This window comes from Borostomias antarcticus (genome assembly GCF_949987555.1).
Source record: "Borostomias antarcticus genome assembly, chromosome: 14".
NCBI lineage: Eukaryota > Metazoa > Chordata > Actinopteri > Stomiiformes > Stomiidae > Borostomias > Borostomias antarcticus.
In genome coordinates, this window is record NC_140247.1 from 9,318,182 (window position 1) to 9,336,890 (window position 18,709).

Consider the following 18,709-nt stretch of genomic DNA (forward strand, 5'->3'; position numbering starts at 1 on the left):
TTTTCCTCCACACTCGACCCTTTCTGGAGAAGAATGAAGCGAGGTCGTTAAAGGTGTAGCACTGAACTGTGGTTGCATGTCTCAGGGTAACCTTCTGTGGATCTGTGGGTGTTTGCGTAGTTGTTTACTTGTGTGTGTGTGTGTGTGTGTGTAGCATGTGCGTACAGTAGATGATTCTTTGTTGTCTACACTTTGTGTAAGGGAGTCAAACTTGCTTGCTGAAGAATAGATTATTTAATGGTAAAACAGTTACATAATCACTTTTCAACAGGATGATTACACACATACAACTCGCTATCAGTTGGTAGTTACTATATACTGTATACCATTGTGTGGTATAGCTAAATGGGCTATATGCATAACTCCAGTACTTCCTGAAATTAGACATGCTTCTCTATTTTCTGTCTTACACTATTGGATGAAATGATTATTCAGGTGTGCCTGATCATTGTGCTGCAGTCAGGCACACCTGATTAATCACTTCATCCAATAGTGTAGGACAGGAAATAGAGAAGCATGTCTAACTTCAGGAAGTACTGTGGTTGTGTACAGTATATAGCCTATTGAAAGAGGTAGAAAGGAGAGACATGGGCTGTGTTCTGAATCGCATACTACCCTACTATATAGTATGTCAAAACTGGATGTAGTATGTCCCAATACATAGTATAACACATGCAGTATGGCAAAAATACCAGGATGTCCTACTACATCTGGTCGTATTTTGCAGTATGCAAGCCAGCAGGCTTTTCTGGCTATTCTGACCCACATTCCTGTGCACAGCGGAAATGTGCATCACATGTGCGAGTCGTGACAGCTGTAGACGAATGTCGCGTTATGTACAGCGACGGATGTGGGCAAATTTCAATAGCAATTTTCCTATTGACAACCTCCTCCTCAGGATGGGGCTGGCGATGAGCTCATACTGCCGTTTATCGTGGAGGCAGAAGATGTGGAGCCGGGTGAGAGCCGCTTCTCGGCCCGTCGTGGACGGCTGCCCCTGCCGCACGGCCTGGGAAGCCCCGTTCGCCATCCCTGCCTCAGCACCCTGCTGGGGGACGAGCTCCGCCACGTCAACGCCCTCTGCCTCTGCCGGACGCCTGCACAGGGCTGCAGAGGCCGTAGCCCCTCCCCTCGGCGTCCGTCTACCGACCGGCTCTCTCCGTCCGCCGTGCCCGCCGGCGTCCCCGATCCGGGCTCGTGTCCGAGGCCGGCCAAGCGGCTCATGCCTTCCGGACACTGTCTCAGCCCACTGGACCTGAGCCCCAGGTACGCTTCGTTCAGGAGGCTCGTCAGAAAGTACCTTACTGTACGTTAGTGTCAATTATTAACCCCCGCCACCGCCCCCCCCCAGGCCAGAATAAGAGCGTTTACTGTGTGTCCTTCAGGGTTGTGGATGGAATTGAGGATAATGGACTTACGTTTCACTTCAACTTGGAGCAGGATGAAGCCAAGTCAAGTGGCAAAGGTAACGACATGCTGTATATGCTCAATGTTGGCTGAGTAATAGCTGTTGTTGAAGCAGTGATCTCCTCTGATCTTTGTCCATAGTAACCCTCCTCTCCTCTGCTCTCCTATCTTCTCCTCTGCTCTGCTCTCCTTTCCTCTTCTCTCCCCTCCTCCCCTCTACTCTGCCCTCCTCTCCTCTCTACTCCTCTCCCCTCTACTCCTCTCCCTCCCCTCCCCTCCTCTCCTCTCTACTCCTCTCCCCTCTACTCGTCTCCCCTCCTCTCCCCTCCTCTCCTCTCTTCTCTCCTCTCCTTCCCTCTCCTCTCCGCTCCTATCCTCCCCTCTTCTCCTCTCCCTCCCCTCCCCTCCCCTCCCCTCCTCTCCTCTCCTCCTCTCCCCTCCTCTCCACTCCTCTCCCCTCCTCTCCTCTCCCCTCCTCTTCCCTCCTCTCCCCTCCTCTCCTCTCTTCTCTCCTCTCCGCTCCTATCCTCCCCTCCTCCCTCCTCTCCCGTCCTTTCCTTTCCTATCCTCTCCCCTCCTTTCCCCTCCTCTACTCCACTCCTCTCCTTACTCCTCCTATAGATCCATTCCAGGTGAGCGCCAACCTGCTCCTGGAGACGGCGGAGGTGAGACAGAACATCATCAAGCTAAACAAGGAGGTGAGGAAACGAACGCAGACACCAATAAATAGATGGGTATTATGTAAACAAGGCTACATTTCATCAAATAATTAAACTCAGCATTTTGACAAAGTTGCAAAGACATGAAATTGCCAACTTTTTTTCACTGGGACTCAATCTCTACTCCACTTTCCTTGCACCCTTAAGGAGTGGGTATCTAAAACAGGCCATGCCTGACACACTTAACAGCCTTAAGTAAAACACGGTGCATGTGAGAAGAGCAGATCGAACGTCATTGTTCCTAAAACGAAGTGTTACTGTAAAAACAGATGTTCTAAATGTGACGCAAAGGGATGTAATTCCTCTTTTTTCCATCACCCAAAACAAACTGCCTACAGTCTTATATTAATACAGTACTGAAAATCGTATATGACATTACACAGTATCTCTTCCCTTTTACAGATGACCAGCCTCAACCAGGAAGTGTCCAACCTGACTAAGGAACTCCGTGGGATGATGGTTTTCCTACAGGCCCGGACCAGCATGCCTCACTTTGCCACCTCCACCTCCACTTGTCCCTACAGCATACAGATGCCCCCCAATGCCACCAGCAATGTGACAGCTGACAATGACTGGCAGACACTTATGCCTTTCAATATGGCCGCCTCCAATGGGTCTCACCTCCACCATGATCCAACCAGCCCCTCTACCGGGAATGTGTGGGGCTACAGCACTATGCCTATCCCCGGCAGAAGCCCCAATCAGGGCCAGACGCCTGAACACTTTCACCGGCCATCCAGCCCCCACAACCACGCCACCCTGGGCTCCCTCAGACAGAACGACCTGGTGGGCTCCAGCCCGGTCCATCATACCCAGGACCCGCCCCTCAGTGGACTGGGCCACTCAGTAGCAGCAGACTCAGGGTCTGAGTGTCCCCAGGGTGGAGGGACACCGGTCAGATCAAACACCAGCACCAACGAACCTTCCGGAACCAGCAGCAGCACATGGGCCCTGGATGTTGAGCCCGTCTAAAGCCTAGAGGTGGCAGGTTAGCAGTTTGTTGTGAACAGAACGAGTATCAGTAATGTCGCTAACGAAAGGAGGAATTCTGGTGTTTATACTGTACTACTGTATGTGTTCTCATTTACATCTGTTTAGAAAAAGGAAAAAGAAAAAGTGTAGCACAGGAAAGCATATGTCAAACAAACTGAACATATCAACAATGAATGTCACACTGCTGGTGTTTTTTTTAGTTTAAAATGTAAAATATAATATTGATATCGACCACAAATTATATTCAGTTAAACAAATGCTGAATTATATGGGCTTTTTCTGATGCTTTTGGTGTGGTACATTGAAAAATAATCATACCGTACATGTTGTGGAGCTAAATTCAATTTACAGTGTCAGAAGATAAGGCTACTTATCTGCAAGTAGTCTTGCAGTCTTGTAATGCTTTCTAGACTTTCTGCTTCCACAGTTTGTGTGGGCTATTATAATACCTACAACTGAAGTGTTAAAGGATTATTGATTATTTATTGCAGACGTTATCTTGCATTACTGTGCCTGATATAATTTTAAAAAAAATAAATGGATAAAGGAGAATATTGTGATATCACATTTGTTGTGGCAACAATGTTAACGTATCAGAAATGTATCATAGTGAGACGAGACCGTGGTCTGCAGCGTCACTAAATGGTGGTAACTGGTAACAGTAACAAGACAAGCCCTTGACAGGTTTCAACAACATCATAAGAGACTAGCACTAGGTTGAATGCGAGCTGTGGCACCTAGCACTAATAAATAAATAAAAACCAACCTTTTGTAAACAGCAAGCTGATAAACTACAGGTCCCATAATGGTACGCCTATGCAATTAACGTTATTGGTCAGAAACCAAATGACAATAAGTAGGAGGTTCCCGGAAAACAATCCCCAAATCGGAAGAGAAGGCCAGGGCAGCCGATGAGAGTGACGCTGGAGCAGAAAGTCATCAAAGTCGAAATTTACAAAATTGGGGGAAACTAGGAGGTTGGGAAGAATACGGAGTGCATATTGGACTCGTGTCTTTACTGGTAAGGCGTAAATCAGTCGCTATAGTCTACATTCTCCATGTAAAAATGTCCAAAACCCAACCTGACATGATTGTGCCGAGGGTGGCTGTCAGAGCAGTCTAGCTAGTGCTAGCTAACCCTAACCCTAACCTAGGCTCTATAGCTAGCTAACCCTAACCCTGGCCTAGGCTCTATAGATAGCTAACCCTAACCCTAGCCTAGGCTCTATAGCTAGCTAACCCTAACCCTAGCCTAGGCTCTATAGCTAGCTAACCCTAACCCTAGCCTAGGCTCTATAGCTAGCTAACCCTAACCCTAGCCTAGGCTCTATAGCTAGCTAACCCTAACCCTAGCCTAGGCTCTATAGCTAGCTGAGACTACCGAGCTAGCTAACCCGAACCCTAGCCTAGGCTCTAGCTGAGACTACCGAGCTAGCTGACGGTAGCTCGACTAGGGAGGGATTATTGTTTAACGATAGCTAGATAGCTAGATAGCTAGACTACTGACAACTGAGGAGCTGAAGGTATCGGAAGTGAGTGCTTACTAGCTACGGATTGCGGCGTATCATTATTATTCCACCATAATGCCTGCTAGGTAACTAGCTATGGTTCACTATCGTCTCTCTGTGCCGAGCTAGCCAACTAGCACCATAGCACCATAGCCTAGCCCGCTAACGTGAGCTAATTAGTAACAAAATGTTATTGTCTAGTTAGCATTGGCTAGAATACATTTAACGTTACTCTACCTGATATCTAGAAAGACAGCTAGCTAGTGATTGTGTTTAATTAGCCAGCCACCTGCAGTTGAGATGTGTGTGTTGGCTAGCTAGTCCCCCAGGACGTCACGTTAGCTCAGTTAGCTAGCTTGTTAACGAGATATTTTAGTCAACGGATAGCTAAGTAGCTAATGTTAGGATGGTAGTGCTTCGCCTATATCTATTTATTTGGTTATATGTGGCTAGTGCGCTAGCTACGTAGCTTCACTGTCCTCTTCTTCAGAGCTAGCTCAAATATGACCTCGCGGAAAACGGAAAGTCGTTTTTAGAAGGAGACTATCTATGTAGCTAATGTTAGCCAGCAAAATAGTATAGTGATATAGAATTAATTTAATTAATCTTGCTATCTTATGTGTTGCTAGCGTTTCTAACGTTGGCTAGTTAACTGGTGACAGAGCTCTTGTCAGTGGTGTCATGGTATGAGGAAGTTGGACGCTGTCCCTTCTTCTGGAACTAGCTCACTACTTGTAGATGTCGTGTGTACTTACTTACTGCAGGTGGTATTGGTGTTTTTATGGCTTTATAGGAGTCGAGCTTGGACCTTCGAGCTTGGAGGAAACATTTAATAACTTGCTTAAACTGTTGGACTTTGTCCTAGCTACAGTACCGTGCCAGAGTGGTGGCTTACCCGTGGTTTAAGTCTAGCCTAATTCAGTAGAACATAACATTCCCAGACAGACAGACGTGTGTGGTGACTCCCACCCAGCCTAGCCCTGTATGTACAGTATTATCTCTGCAGCTGGGGAGCTCTATGCAAAAAGCAGTTATTATTACTCAGCACCTGGCTAAGGAGGTATTTTGGGTTAGTCAAGGTCATCAATGGACATTATTTACATTACACAGATTTAGATAATGCCCTTGTAGTGCAGTTTTGTGTACAAGTTGGAGCCAAGTAGTGTTTGTGCCTGGTATTTTGGTTTCCTTGAGGTGAAAATTTGAGGTTTATTGGCATAGTGACAAGTTGGCAACAAGGCGTATAATTGGATTGCATGCTCTTGCTTTAGTCATCTTTCTCACAAAAGGGCCAAAAAAGAGAAGGAAGTGGCCGTCATTTCCTACGTAGTGAAATGGCTTATCCATCACTCACTCTGCTTGCACTGTGCTTCTTACTGGAGGTCAAGGCCTGTGTGTCATTAAGGCATGTAGGCTGTCTGTATACCATGTGACATCTGTTCAGAGTTGACTCTAGATGGGTCATGGGCCATGGCTCCCCTCTGGTGAGCATTGCCATCTAAGAGCGGCAGCGTTTATTGAAACATTGAAGTCAGACCCAGACCCATCCAAGCCCTGGGAGATGACTGCCAAGAGAGCGACCCTGGGGAAAACTCCACCTCTTTTTGTACGGCTAGGCGATCTCCGCCAGCCACCTGGCTCCCGCCATAAACATGTCACCACTTGTTTTTAGGCTAATTTGTGGAGGGAAGTCTGCCTGGCGCGTTCCACCTCTGGAATTAATGTTACAAGTTGTTTTACGCTGAGTCTGATTGTGTTTCGCTGGCGTTTTCCTGCATCTTGAACATCAAGCTGGCAGGAGAGCACAGGCCTGTATGAATATTTCACAATCATTTTTTCTGCCCCCCCCCCCCTCTCCTGTCATTTCTCCTCCGCCCCCCCTCCTCCTGACCCATCCTTCTCTGACGGTCTCTCTCTCCCCCTCTCCACTGGGGAGCCCTCCAGAGCCCATTAGAGAGACCATTACAGCGTCAGCGGAGTGCTGCTGTTTCAGAAGCATGTCTCTCTGCTTCGAATTATGAACTGAAACTAGCCATGAAAAAACATAGTAGCTTTCACTGCAATCATATGAGAAACTAGCCAAACCTTTGATTTACAAGAACTGAACTGCTTCTACAGTAGGAACCTTTGGCAGCACAAAACTAATGAGCCTTTAGGATAAAACCAGACAATTTTATTTGTCATTTTTTGTTACTGTAAATGAAGTGTACCATATTGTTAAGTATCCCTATTTATTTGACCAGTGGTTTTGACCCAGGGCTACTACTAACAACCTGAACCAGCTGTAGGGAATATTAATAACCAGGAATTGTATGTCTTTATATGGGTGCCTGATTATGACAAAAACAATGTGATTATTTCACTTGATATTAAGTGTGATTAACCATAGTGCCACTTTCATAATAAAAATAAGGTGATTTGCGATGCTCCAACAATCATTCTACACTGTTTGCGATGCCCAGTATCTGTGCTTCAAGGTCCACTGACAGATTTCTGTGCTACAAATCAGCATTAAAATCTATTTATAATCACTGTCATCATGAATGACATCGCTTGTTATGAATTGTGTGACCAAACATTTAGGGCCGTTTTAGCGTTTTTACAGCATTGTATTATTGAATGTAAACTGAAGTGTGTTTAGGGGGTATAATAAAATTATAGTTGTGTTTATTTCGATTTGCTGTCAAATCTATGGTTGACCAACAGTCCCAAGTGTTTGTGTTCTGGGAGCTGTTTCTCGTTGAAACAAGGCACATCTAGTTAAGAAGTGCCAAAAATAATCTGTCCTCAACAGGAAATCAGTGTGTTATTGGAATTTGGAGAATGTCCCTACACTGCTCTCTTCACAGAAACTGAAGGATACCAAGTATGTTTGATCTCAATTTCACCACGGGCTTTTCCTAGCAACTGCGCTTAGCATATGACTACATACTAAGTATACGACTACATACTAAGTGTGCTGCTATGTGGAGTGAGAAGGGACTCAGTAGACTCAGTATTCAGCATGCTCAGAGGCGTTCAGGGTGAGCGCGTTGACCCACAGGGTCAGCATGTTGACCCACTGAACAGAAAGGCGGTTCTCCACTCTGTGTCTCTGTGGTCTGTCAAGGAATCCCATCCACACTGCGCTTGGCTGTCTATGTAGGCAGCTGTTGAGGTTTTTGGTGCGCTGATGTCATCTGGCTCACTGGCCTTATCCTTCAGGCTGGTTACCCTCCAACAGGCCGATGTGATCTCCTGTCACATGCTGAAGATTAGGCCCAGCCCAGGTTCGGCCCGTGGCTTAGAGCCAACTAAAGAGCCAGTCTGCTTCTCTCTTACTTTCCTGTGTACTCTTTTATCACATGACCGTGCCCTATATCACTTCAGCTCTCTCTTTCTCCCCAGTTGAATCTTTGACTATTTCACCACTATTCATAAATTCCCTCCCTAATGTTTTTGAGCTTGGCTTCAGTTTGCCTGTATAAACAAAAAAGTGTATACTATATGTAGGCTGTACAAGTCTTTTCAAGTCAGTGACTTCAGTCTAGATTCAACTGCGTTTCAACATTGTACACTAACTTGACGAAGGTCTAGTGTGACTGAAATGTTGTTTTTCACATTAAGTAATTTTGCAAGTAAGGACAGTGGGAAGTCTCTCTCAACCAACATGGATCTGTTCACCCCTACGCACCTGCCGAAAAACCTTTTGAAGGTGTGCAGCAGCCTAACAGTCCAGCGTTGTACACGTGAAACGCTGCCTCGCAATGCAATATGCTGCTCCTCCTGCAATCTTCACTTCCTGCTGTGAGATGAATTACATTTCCTGTCTCTTTGACCAAGCGGAAGCTGACTAACCTTACGTAAAGATTAGTTTTTCAAGGGTTTGTTTACATTAGGTTGTCGATGGGTTAATGTAAGGCAATGTAATGCAAAGACTTTTGTCATCTTGTCATTTAGCAGGCGTGCACGGCAATCACGTGATTCCGTCATGTAGGCCTAAGTATTAACTCCAGATCCAAGATCAGTTTATTGCCATGTATATGGTTTACACACACTAGGAGTTTGTTTAGGTCGATGATGCGCACACTGATAGAGACGACAGATATGAAGTACGCAACGCTACAGTAGATGTGGCCTGGAGGGGAGATGATAACACAGCAGACTCGTCTTTGGGGCAGTAGACTTTCAGTTCCTCTTTTGGATTTTCACTTGTCCTCAGGTCTCTGTGTGGTCTCTTACATCACTCAAACTTAGTGGTTGTAGTCACATTGGGCTCTCTAAGCATAATCATTCAGTGCTGGCTGGCTGTGGTCATGTATCCAGGGCAGGATTACGCCTAGTGATATATCAGACAGGAGGGCTTTTCTACAGAAGCAGTTGAAAAGCCTTCATATCTTCAGTATAACATGCATACATTCACCCTTTATCTCCAGCCCAACCCTGGCTGGGTTGGACCGACTATAATATAATTTCAACTAAACCATTGTCTGTATGCTGAAATCTTGACTTTGTTGATGAGACTGTTGAGGTTAGGAGTCACTGAGATGTCAGTAGGCCATTTTGACCATTGCATGTTTATCTGGGCCTTCGATTGGTTCAAGTGCAGATTGGTAACTGGTTAATTAGCTTTCATCTTGTATGATGAGGAACCAGGGGAATATCCCGAACCAGAATTCCATCTCTTTCTGCCTCTCAACACATCCTCTGATTAAAATAAATACTGGTAAACAGTCCTGAATTGACTGTGCCTGTATTTAGATGATAATATCTGTTGTAGTTAGGGCTGCACGATTATGACAAAAGATGATGATAATTGCGATTATTTGCTTCAAAATGGTGATTGCGATTAATAATTGCGATTAATAGGCCTATTTTATATATAATATTAATATATAATAACCGTTGATCCCTTTCTTGCTACTAACTCACTGACCTCATTTTCGCTCATTTTTTCACTACTCACGGCTGCAGGTACTCTTGTGACACTTGTCTTGACCTACTGCTATCTGTCTTCTCAGTGAAATTGCTGCGCATAGCGCAGTCAGCGGGAACGCATGTGATTGGTCAGACAGCATAAGCGCCTGTGATTCGTCCATGTAGTCCTAGCGAACTCGATTCAAAGCAAAATTATTAATCACATTAATTGCGGCCTTTTGCGATTAGTTAATTGCGGAGGCCATAATCGCGATTTTCGATTAATTCACGATTAATTGTGCAGCCCTAGTTGTAGTGAGACCTTACACTGACTTGTATCTCTTCCAGGTTCCACAGTTGAAGAGCCTTCTCCCTTCTGCCTTCCGGTGTCCAGCCTTGACCTGCCCAGCTCAGCCTGACCAAGCCTGCCTCAGCCTCACCTGGCCCCTCTCCAGCCTCCACTCCAGCTCCCTCTCCAAGCCACAGGCCTCCCTCCAGACCTCCACACCCCCCCAGAGCCTTCCCAGCCTCTAGACCTCCACACCCCCCCAGAGCCGCCCCCCGCCTCCAGACCTCCACACCCCCCCAGAGCCGCCCCCAGCCTCCAGACCTCCACACCCCCAGAGCCGCCCCTCCCGCCTCCAGACCCTCGCCCCGGACGGTGAAGCCCCTCATCTCAGCAGCATGGCAGGTCGAGGAGGACCGGCACGGACCAACGGCGCGGCGGTGAACAACAAGATCTGCCAGTTCAAGCTGGTGCTCCTCGGGGAGTCGGCGGTGGGCAAGTCCAGCCTGGTGCTGCGCTTCGTCAAGGGCCAGTTCCACGAGTACCAGGAGAGCACCATCGGAGGTGAGCGGACCCGCCCGCCCGGGCATGTTCATCCCCCCCAGCGCTGAGCTTTCTGGACTGCTTCGTCTAGGCCTGGGTTCCCAAACTCCAATGTGGGCCTCCCCTCTGAAAACAGTGACACACCCGCGCCCCCCCAAACCCCCAAATTTGTCCATTTTGCAAGACAGCGTTAGCTAGCCCATAACGTAACACAGCTAAGTTAGCTCGGTGGCACCTGCTGCTAGTTAACGTTATGATGTTTTCGCATAATTCATTCATGCCTGCGGGGGGAGGCTCTCTCTGCACTATCCACAAATTTAATTTACATCTATTTATTTATTTAGATTTTCTGACCTTTAAAATCACGTCATTCATAAAAACCATAGAAAATGCAAAAAAAAAAAAAAACGTTTTTTTTTTTTTTTTTTTTTTTCTTACCATCCCTCTGCGCCTCCCCTGAATTTCGTTGGGGTCCCCCAGGGGAGGTCCGCCTCACAGTTTGGGAATGCCTGGTCTAGGCTGAGCCCAGTCTGCCTTTATCTTTCTTCCCTCTCTGCTGTCCGACTGTCTCATGTTGTTGTGAATGGAGATCATGGGGAACGAACATTCTTGAGCTACAGTTGTCCTGGTGGAAAACCACCGTACTTACCGTAACTGGCAGCCCAACCTTCGCTGTTATCGAGGGGCAGCTCAGGTAGCCTGGCATCGCCAGACCAGAGTCCGGAAACTCTCAGTTCATTTTAGATTTCAACGGGCGCAGACCAAAATGCCTCCAGATGCAATTGGATAGACCTACATCCAATCAGAGCAACGGAGTGTGGGTTAGTCATGGTATCAAACCCGCCCCATACTAGATGAATGGTTGTGTTCGACCTGCCACGTTTAGTGTTTCTGGACATATGTCTGAATAGGAGGGTAGAATTTGCTCCCAATGAGCAGGTTAGCACCTTGCATGGCAGCTACCGCCATTTGTGTGTGAATGGGTGTGTGAATGGGTGAATGAGAGGCCATTGTAAAGCGCTTTTGAGTGCCGCTAAGGTGGAAAAGCGCTATATAAGTGCAGTCCATTTACCATTTAGAATGTGAGCTCACATGATCTGGATGGCAATGCCAGGCTCCATCTCAGGAGCAGGAGCTGCTAAACCAGTTCTTAGCAGATGATCACTGGGCTGTCATGAGCAGCAACCCCCTGGGCATGCCCGGAATGGGGTGGGGGGGCGCTGAATCTGAAATAAATGTTTGGACAAGTAACAATTTCCCATCTTGTTAAATGGCATTTGTCTGTACTCTTTGCCCTCAAGGGAGAAGAGGTACAGCGTCCCTTTAAACAGGAAGGAACCAAGTTAACAATAGGGTTTCCTGGATCGTGCCACTATCTTGTGTAAACCAGTCATATCGAATGGCTAGGTGGAGATTGGAAACTATTGCCAGATTCATGTTTCTGTTGTCAAGGCGAGGTAGTGTGTAACTGCTCTGCATCACAAGTGTTCCTCTAGTTGTTGTTTTTCCTGCTCTTCAGCAGGTTTTGTATGCGTTTCACTGGCAGGGCGTATTGCTGCATGATCTTGGATCACCAGGAACATGGCTTTCTCTTCCAGAGGCCCCGTTTCCTTTTTCACGGTACGGAAACAGTATTCCGGCTCATCGTGAGCAATTGGCGGACGAGGCTGTCGACAGGATGCTCTGTGCTGACACTAACCAAAGACTTACCACGAGTGTGTTTAAAAAATGTTTTAAAAAAACCTGACGTCAGCTGCCTGGTCAAAGGTTAACGGGCTTGCTTGACCATGAGTGCACATTTTCCTCTGTCATGTGACACAATGGGCTGACTAGGCAGAACCCCCCCCCCCCCCCCCCTCTCAACCGTCTGCTGAATGGATTAAGCCACTCTGCTTTCTGCTCACTCTGCTTTCCCTGTTTACAGATTTTACCCTTCTTCCCCTCTCTAAAATATTGGATGATTCCAAATTTACAATTCACTTTGTGTAGGTTCACAAGGTTTCTTGAAGGGCACCAATTGTGGAATTTCTTCTTATTCGTGCCTGGAGAGTTGTTGAATATGATGAAAGTTGAAATGTCTCATTGGGACAACTCAAGTGCCGATAGCTGTAATCCTAGGGTCATGAGTTGTGTGTCTGTAATCCCAGGCTCATGAGTTGTGTGTCTGTAATCCTAGGGTCATGAGTTGTGTGTCTGTAATCCTAGGGTCATGAGTTGTGTGTCTGTAATCCTAGGGTCATGAGTTGTGTGTCTGTAATCCCAGGCTCATGAGTTGTGTGTCTGTAATCCTAGGGTCATGAGTTGTGTGTCTGTAATCCCAGGCTCATGAGTTGTGCGTCTTGTCTTCTAGAGCTGTAATCCCAGGCTCATGAGTTGTGCGTCTTGTCTTCTAGAGCTGTAATCCCAGGCTCATGAGTTGTGTGTCTTGTCTTCTAGAGCTGTAATCCCAGTGTGATGAGTTGTGTGTCTTGTCTTCTAGAGCTGTAATCCCAGTGTGATGAGTTGTGTGTCTTGTCTTCTATAGCTGCCTTCCTCACACAGACGGTCTGCTTGGACGATACGACAGTGAAGTTTGAGATCTGGGACACGGCAGGACAGGAGCGGTATCACAGCCTGGCCCCCATGTACTACAGAGGCGCCCAGGCCGCCATCGTGGTCTACGACATCACCAACACAGTGAGTGACTTGACGTGTGTGGCCTGAGCACTTTCTTCAAAGACACCTGTCCGCTAGGGCTGCACAATTAATCGTGAATTAATTGAAATCGCGATTATGACCTCCAGGATTAACTAATCGCAAAAGGCCGCAATGAATGTGATTAATAATTTTGCTTTGAATTGAGTTTGCTAGGACTACACGGACGAATCACAGGCGCTTATGCTGTCTGACCAATCACGTGTTCCCGCTGAGTGCGCTGTGTGCAGCAATTTCACTGAGAAGACAGATAGCAGTAGGTCAAGACAAGTGTCACAAGAGTACCTGCAGCCGAGAGTAGTGAAAAAATGAGCGAAAACGAGGTCAGTGAGTTAGTAGCAAGAAAGGGATCAACGTCTGTGATTTGGGAGAATTTGGGTTATTATATATTAATATTCTATATTAAATATTAATCACAATTATTAATCACAATTAGCATTTTGACGCAAATAATCGCAATTATTATCTTTTGTCATAATCGTGCAGCCCTACTGTCCGCTTCGCTTTAGTCTGACCAATCAACACGCAGCTCAGGTTCATGTTTATTCCATCACCTGAGTGTGGGGCTGACCTTTGACCTTATGACGGTATCCCCTCATTACATAAGGGACCTGGTCAAAATATCTTGATTTAGTCAAATCAGCAGTGCTCACGTGTGTGTGGACGCGGACTGGTTTAGTTGTTGTGATCATGGACCTCTCGCTCTGTTCATTATGTGCTGTGATTGTTAGAATCTGATTGGTGATTTTAATTCTGTATTTTGTAGGGCTGCCCCCTGAAAGTCGACGCGTCGAATCATCGGTCGGAGACCCTTAAGTCGACAGAGATTCTTTAAGTCGATTTCTGCTCCACTGTCAAGGACTAGGAGGTGGACTAAGATCAAGGACAGGCCAATCATTCGTTTTAGACCTAGGCTATTACCGTAGCTATTTGTTGGGCTGTAAAAGAAAAGTTAAGACTGATATAGCAGAGGGAAGAAGGCAGGGCCCTCTCCCCTCCGCTAAGCGTGTAGCCTAGCCTAGCCTACTATGCGCCAGCAATCACGTGCATTTCCCAAATGGAATATCACACTGCTTTCCTAAATCAATCTTCTTGTATATCCAATGGTAAAAATAGGGTCTCCCATAGACAGCTTGAGCTCTAACGTCTGTGAAAATGCTTTAGTGGCAGCCAAAACATTTCCTTGTTGACTGCTGCCCAACTATGAGCCGATTCGCGCAAGCATTCAAATGCGCAGTTGAGGAGACTATCGTCAAATTGCCCAACCCTAATGTAGGATATGTGAAACTGTATAAAAACATGGGGCATCCGAAGTAGATGGACAATGCTAGATGATTCATGTTTAACAAGAAAACAGGTGTATTTTATTGTGCCGCCTGCAATTTTGAGTTGAAAGTTTCACAGCTCTCCCGACTCCGGCGGTCTCCCCTCAGCCTAGACATATGGGGGGGGGGGGACGACGAATCTCCCGACATGTCACAAAATGGATATGAAGACAATGTTTAAGATATTGATAACCTGTCTATTAATTATCTCGATTATTAGTGGTCCAAACTATCGACAATGCAAGAAAGAGGGATGGGCTGCACTTGAAACAAACACATTCGGAGGCAGCGGAGAGGATTTTAGCGGAGCGGAAATATGAGCAAGGCTAATAATTTATTTTGAAACTTTATTCTACTTTTTTGTTCAACGGAAAATAATAAACACCAATCAAGGTAAAATAGCCCAATAAAGGCTATTCAAGCATAACCTAAATGGACGAAAGTTCGTTCAGAAAAAGATTGAACAAAATGAAGCATCCCTCCATCTTATTCCACAAACCGATAGCCAGGCTATTCTAGCTATTTAAAATGCTGTAATTATGTAACTGTCATTCTCGTTGATTTCAAATACCCTAACCTACTCAGAAATGTGCCTTGGCAACAATTGATTGTTTCTATAGGCTACCAATATAGGCCTAACCAAAATAATCAAGGAAACTTGATGTCAAGTGATTTTCTGATAGCCAGGAGATAGAGAAAAAACACATTGACGATTCGACGCGTCGCTTTGAACACCAAGTCTGAGTCGAATCACAAAATCCTGAGTCGAAGACAGCCCTAGTATTTTGTATGAATACTGTTTGGTTTTGTTCTGCATATTTTATTCTATTATCTTTTAGATTAGCTTTCTATGGACTGGTGTTGAAAATTAGCACTTGTGCTACAAACACTTAAGCAATGGCTCTGGTCTGTCCACTGTGACTGTTCCAATGTAATTGTGATGTCCGTATTAAATAAAAGTTTCATTCATTCATTCATAATATTGTCTTGCCAGGATACATTCACACGCGCAAAGAACTGGGTGAAAGAGCTGCAGCGACAAGCCAGCCCCAACATCGTCATCGCACTGGCAGGGAACAAAGCTGACCTTGCCAACAAAAGAGCCGTGGACTTCCAGGTACAGACGAACCCAGTCCCATCGCTATCTTTTTATTTATTGATTTGACTTGTGTCTCTGTGTAAACTTGTCGTCACTGTAAATGAGGGAAACCTCAATGCTTCACAAGTATAAAGTTTGAAATGAAAAAAGAAATCTTGATAATAAAAGACTAAGTCATTGTTGGTGCAGAATTAAAGTGACGGTACAGAATTAAATGACGGAGTTAAAACAACATGCGTATGAATGTGAATGAAGGTGGTGGTAGGAGGGGCTGTATGCGCTGATTGGCAGCCACGCTCCTGTCAGTCTGCCCCAGGGCAGCTGTGGCTACAGATGTAGCTTACCACCACCACTGTGTCTGAATGAATACTGGACTCTGTAAAGCGCTCTGGGTATCATGAAGGGCGCTATATAAATCCAACGTGATTGATTTTTGATCGTCATTGATTTATTTTCTTACATTCATATGTAGCCTTTACTGGGTTTGTATGTTTTTATTGAGAGACACTCTCCAAGCATCTCTTTATTATTTACAGGAAGCACAAGCGTACGCAGATGACAACAGTCTGCTCTTCATGGAGACTTCGGCCAAGACGGCCATGAACGTCAATGAGATTTTTATGGCCATCGGTAAGTGCAGCACAACACTATGGGATGAATCAAATATCTAGGGCTGTACCCGACTCTGAATTCTGTGAGTCAAATCAGATTCGTCTGTTCAAACCAGAGAGTCGACGATTCGTTCATTCATTCGTTCCTTCTTTTTCTCCCTAGGCTGAGGGGAGAACGCAGTAGTTGGGACAGCTGTCGAACTTTAAACTCAAACTCGCAGGCAGCACAATAAAAGATGCCTATTTTTGTTGTTTAACAAGAATAATCGAGCCCACATTGATCTACTTCAGATGCCCCCATGTTTGCATGCAGTGTTTCCCATAGCCTACATTAGGGTTGGGTATTTGACGATAGTCTCCTCAACTGTCCATTTCAAAGCGTTCGAGAATAGGCTCATGCGTTGGGCAGCAGTCAACAAGGAAATGTTTTGGCCGTTGCTAACGCATTTTCGCCGATGTTAAGAGCTCAATCTGTCTATTGGAAAAAATCTTTTTTTTCCAGCAGATATCTTAGTTGATATAAGAAGATTGATTTAGGAAAGCAGTTTTGTGTTGTGATATTCCATTTAGGAAATGCATGTATTTGCTGGCGCACGGTAGGCTAGGCTAGGCTAGACGCACAGCGGAGGGGAGAGTGGTTCCCTGCCTTTTTCAATCCGCTATCAGTCATACAAGTCTCCTTTTATTGCACAACAAATGGGTAATAGCCTAGGTCTAAAACTAATGATTGGCCGGTCCTATATAAATAACAAGGCAGGTGAATGGTCTTAGCCCACCAGCGACTGCTCTACTTCAATAATCTGTCGACTTAAGGGTCTCCGACTGACGATTCGACTCCGTTGACTTTCAGGGGGCAGCCCTACAAATATCCATTCATCATTTTCTTTGATTTCATGATGGTAGTCGTGTATATAAAGTGACTAATCCCGTGCTTCTCCACAGCCAAGAAGCTTCCCAAGAACGAGCCCCAGGGAGGGGCGGGGGCTCCGGGCCGGGCCAGAGGGGGCGTGGACCTGCAGGAGGCGGCCCCCCAGGGCCGGAGCGGCCAGTGCTGCGGAGGGGGAAACTAACACACACACCGAGCCAACTGAACCAACCAGACCAGACATCAACCAGCTGACGTACACATCCCTACCGCGCACCAATCAACTGATAAAACAAACCAGCCCACTGGCCAATCAAAATGTCGGACACCGCTAAACAATTTGACCAAAAGACAAAGAAATTAACCCAACGCGAAGAACGGCCGAACCAAGCGTAAGCCCCACGGGGCGTTGCAACTCCCGATGTCTCCCGAAGGTGGACATACGACGTCACCCAAGCGAAACGGAAAAGAAAAAACAACCGCAAAGAGGGAGCAAGAAAAGCTCGGCCCGTACCCGTCGCTCCTTACAGAGTTCACCGCCTGCTCCTCTTTGCTTCTGTGTGTTTCTGTCAAGGGAAAAAAAAATCAACCACAACAACTGTGAGGAATATTAACAGGCCCTCTTTTTTCTCTCTGGCTTCCTCTCGCTCCTCTCGTCACTTTATGTACCATAATACTACAGTATTTCATCATGTCTCCTTTCACTGTTCAAACTCTAACCCTCCATTTGGTGGCGGATGCATGTAGCAACTCTTTATGTTTTCTCTCCACCCCCCCCCTCGTCACCCTGGAGACGAATGAAGGGGAGGGGCTTCAAGGAGTCGGAGAATGGACAGTTATTTCCTTCCAGATATAGCAATTGTGTAGATTAACGGAATTATTACATTATTATTACTATTGTTATCACCTCTGCTTCTTTTGGCACACGTTATACAGTATGATTTCAAAGGCTAGTCCACCTAAGGCTTTCCAATCATTAATCTATGATGCATACAACCATATACATAGTACATTATTAACATTGTCACCGATAAGTCATTTTAGCATTAATGGTCTTTGAATCATGTAAAATGGAAAAAAAAGAAAGAAAAAAAAAAAAGATGAAGCAAAAATTTTCTTGACCAAAATCATGTGTATTGAAAACATGTTGCTGTATTTGTATCATTATAACCAATCAGTAGTTATTGTCAATACAATACCTTCCCAATCTATACATGATATTTTGTCATCCCAATTATTTTGTGATGGAAAGATTTCTTTTTTATTTTTATTTGTGTATATGAAGATCTCTGGTATTGTGTGCACTGCTTCTGTCTTGTCATCTCTGTGAATTCAGATGGTATCTTCAGTTTCCTTTTTCTTTTTTTTTTTTTCCTTTTCGTATCAGGGAGGGATTCTTTTGACCAGTGTTGTCAGTGTCTGTTATGGCATCAGACTAGCACAACAGTACCTGCAGCTGCCACATCTCTCGGTGGTGGAACATGGGATTGGGGAGGGCGCAGGAGTAGAGAAAGCAAAAAAAAACATTGTAATTTTACCAATAAATAAGGGGGAAGGTAACTCAATGCCTGTCTGTGCTCTCATTTCATGAATAATAACTAAAGATTTCACCAGGCAACACAATTATCTATATGGTTCTCTCATAACACAGTGTGTTGATTTTATCCACTCTGTCATTGCCATCTCTCTTTGGTCTGATTGAATTCCTCACAATCCCTCACCAGTCTCCCCTCCCTATCCCAGTGGATTTAGTTGGCCGGAAA

General features: G+C 45.6%; 2 protein-coding genes across 3 annotated transcripts in view; both read left to right on the forward strand.

The window, feature by feature from the left end:
* The window catches only part of kcnh4a (potassium voltage-gated channel, subfamily H (eag-related), member 4a), a gene marked incomplete at both ends in the record, with an annotated part of 19,572 nt that extends 16,474 nt beyond the window's left edge, over positions 1-3,098 (forward strand). Inside the window, 4 exons of the mRNA XM_084448423.1 lie at positions 899-1,266; positions 1,386-1,465; positions 2,029-2,105; positions 2,529-3,098. Coding sequence (XP_084304549.1) covers positions 899-1,266; positions 1,386-1,465; positions 2,029-2,105; positions 2,529-3,098 — 1,095 coding nt within the window. The remainder of the gene's footprint in view (positions 1-898; positions 1,267-1,385; positions 1,466-2,028; positions 2,106-2,528) is intronic.
* Positions 3,099-4,006: 908 nt separating this feature from the next.
* Positions 4,007-18,401, forward strand: rab5c (RAB5C, member RAS oncogene family). Of its 2 annotated transcripts, none has more exons than XM_084448290.1 (6): positions 4,007-4,140; positions 9,872-10,373; positions 12,877-13,028; positions 15,366-15,488; positions 16,007-16,100; positions 17,024-18,401. In XM_084448290.1, exons 2-6 carry the CDS (start codon positions 10,208-10,210, stop codon positions 17,149-17,151), a joined length of 663 nt encoding a protein of 220 aa, XP_084304416.1. In that variant the 5' UTR covers positions 4,007-4,140; positions 9,872-10,207; the 3' UTR covers positions 17,152-18,401. The 2 variants fall into 2 exon arrangements, with proteins under 2 accessions (XP_084304416.1, XP_084304417.1); XM_084448291.1 differs by lacking the exon at positions 4,007-4,140 and adding an exon at positions 4,546-4,651.
* The last annotated feature ends 308 nt before the right edge of the window (positions 18,402-18,709 follow it).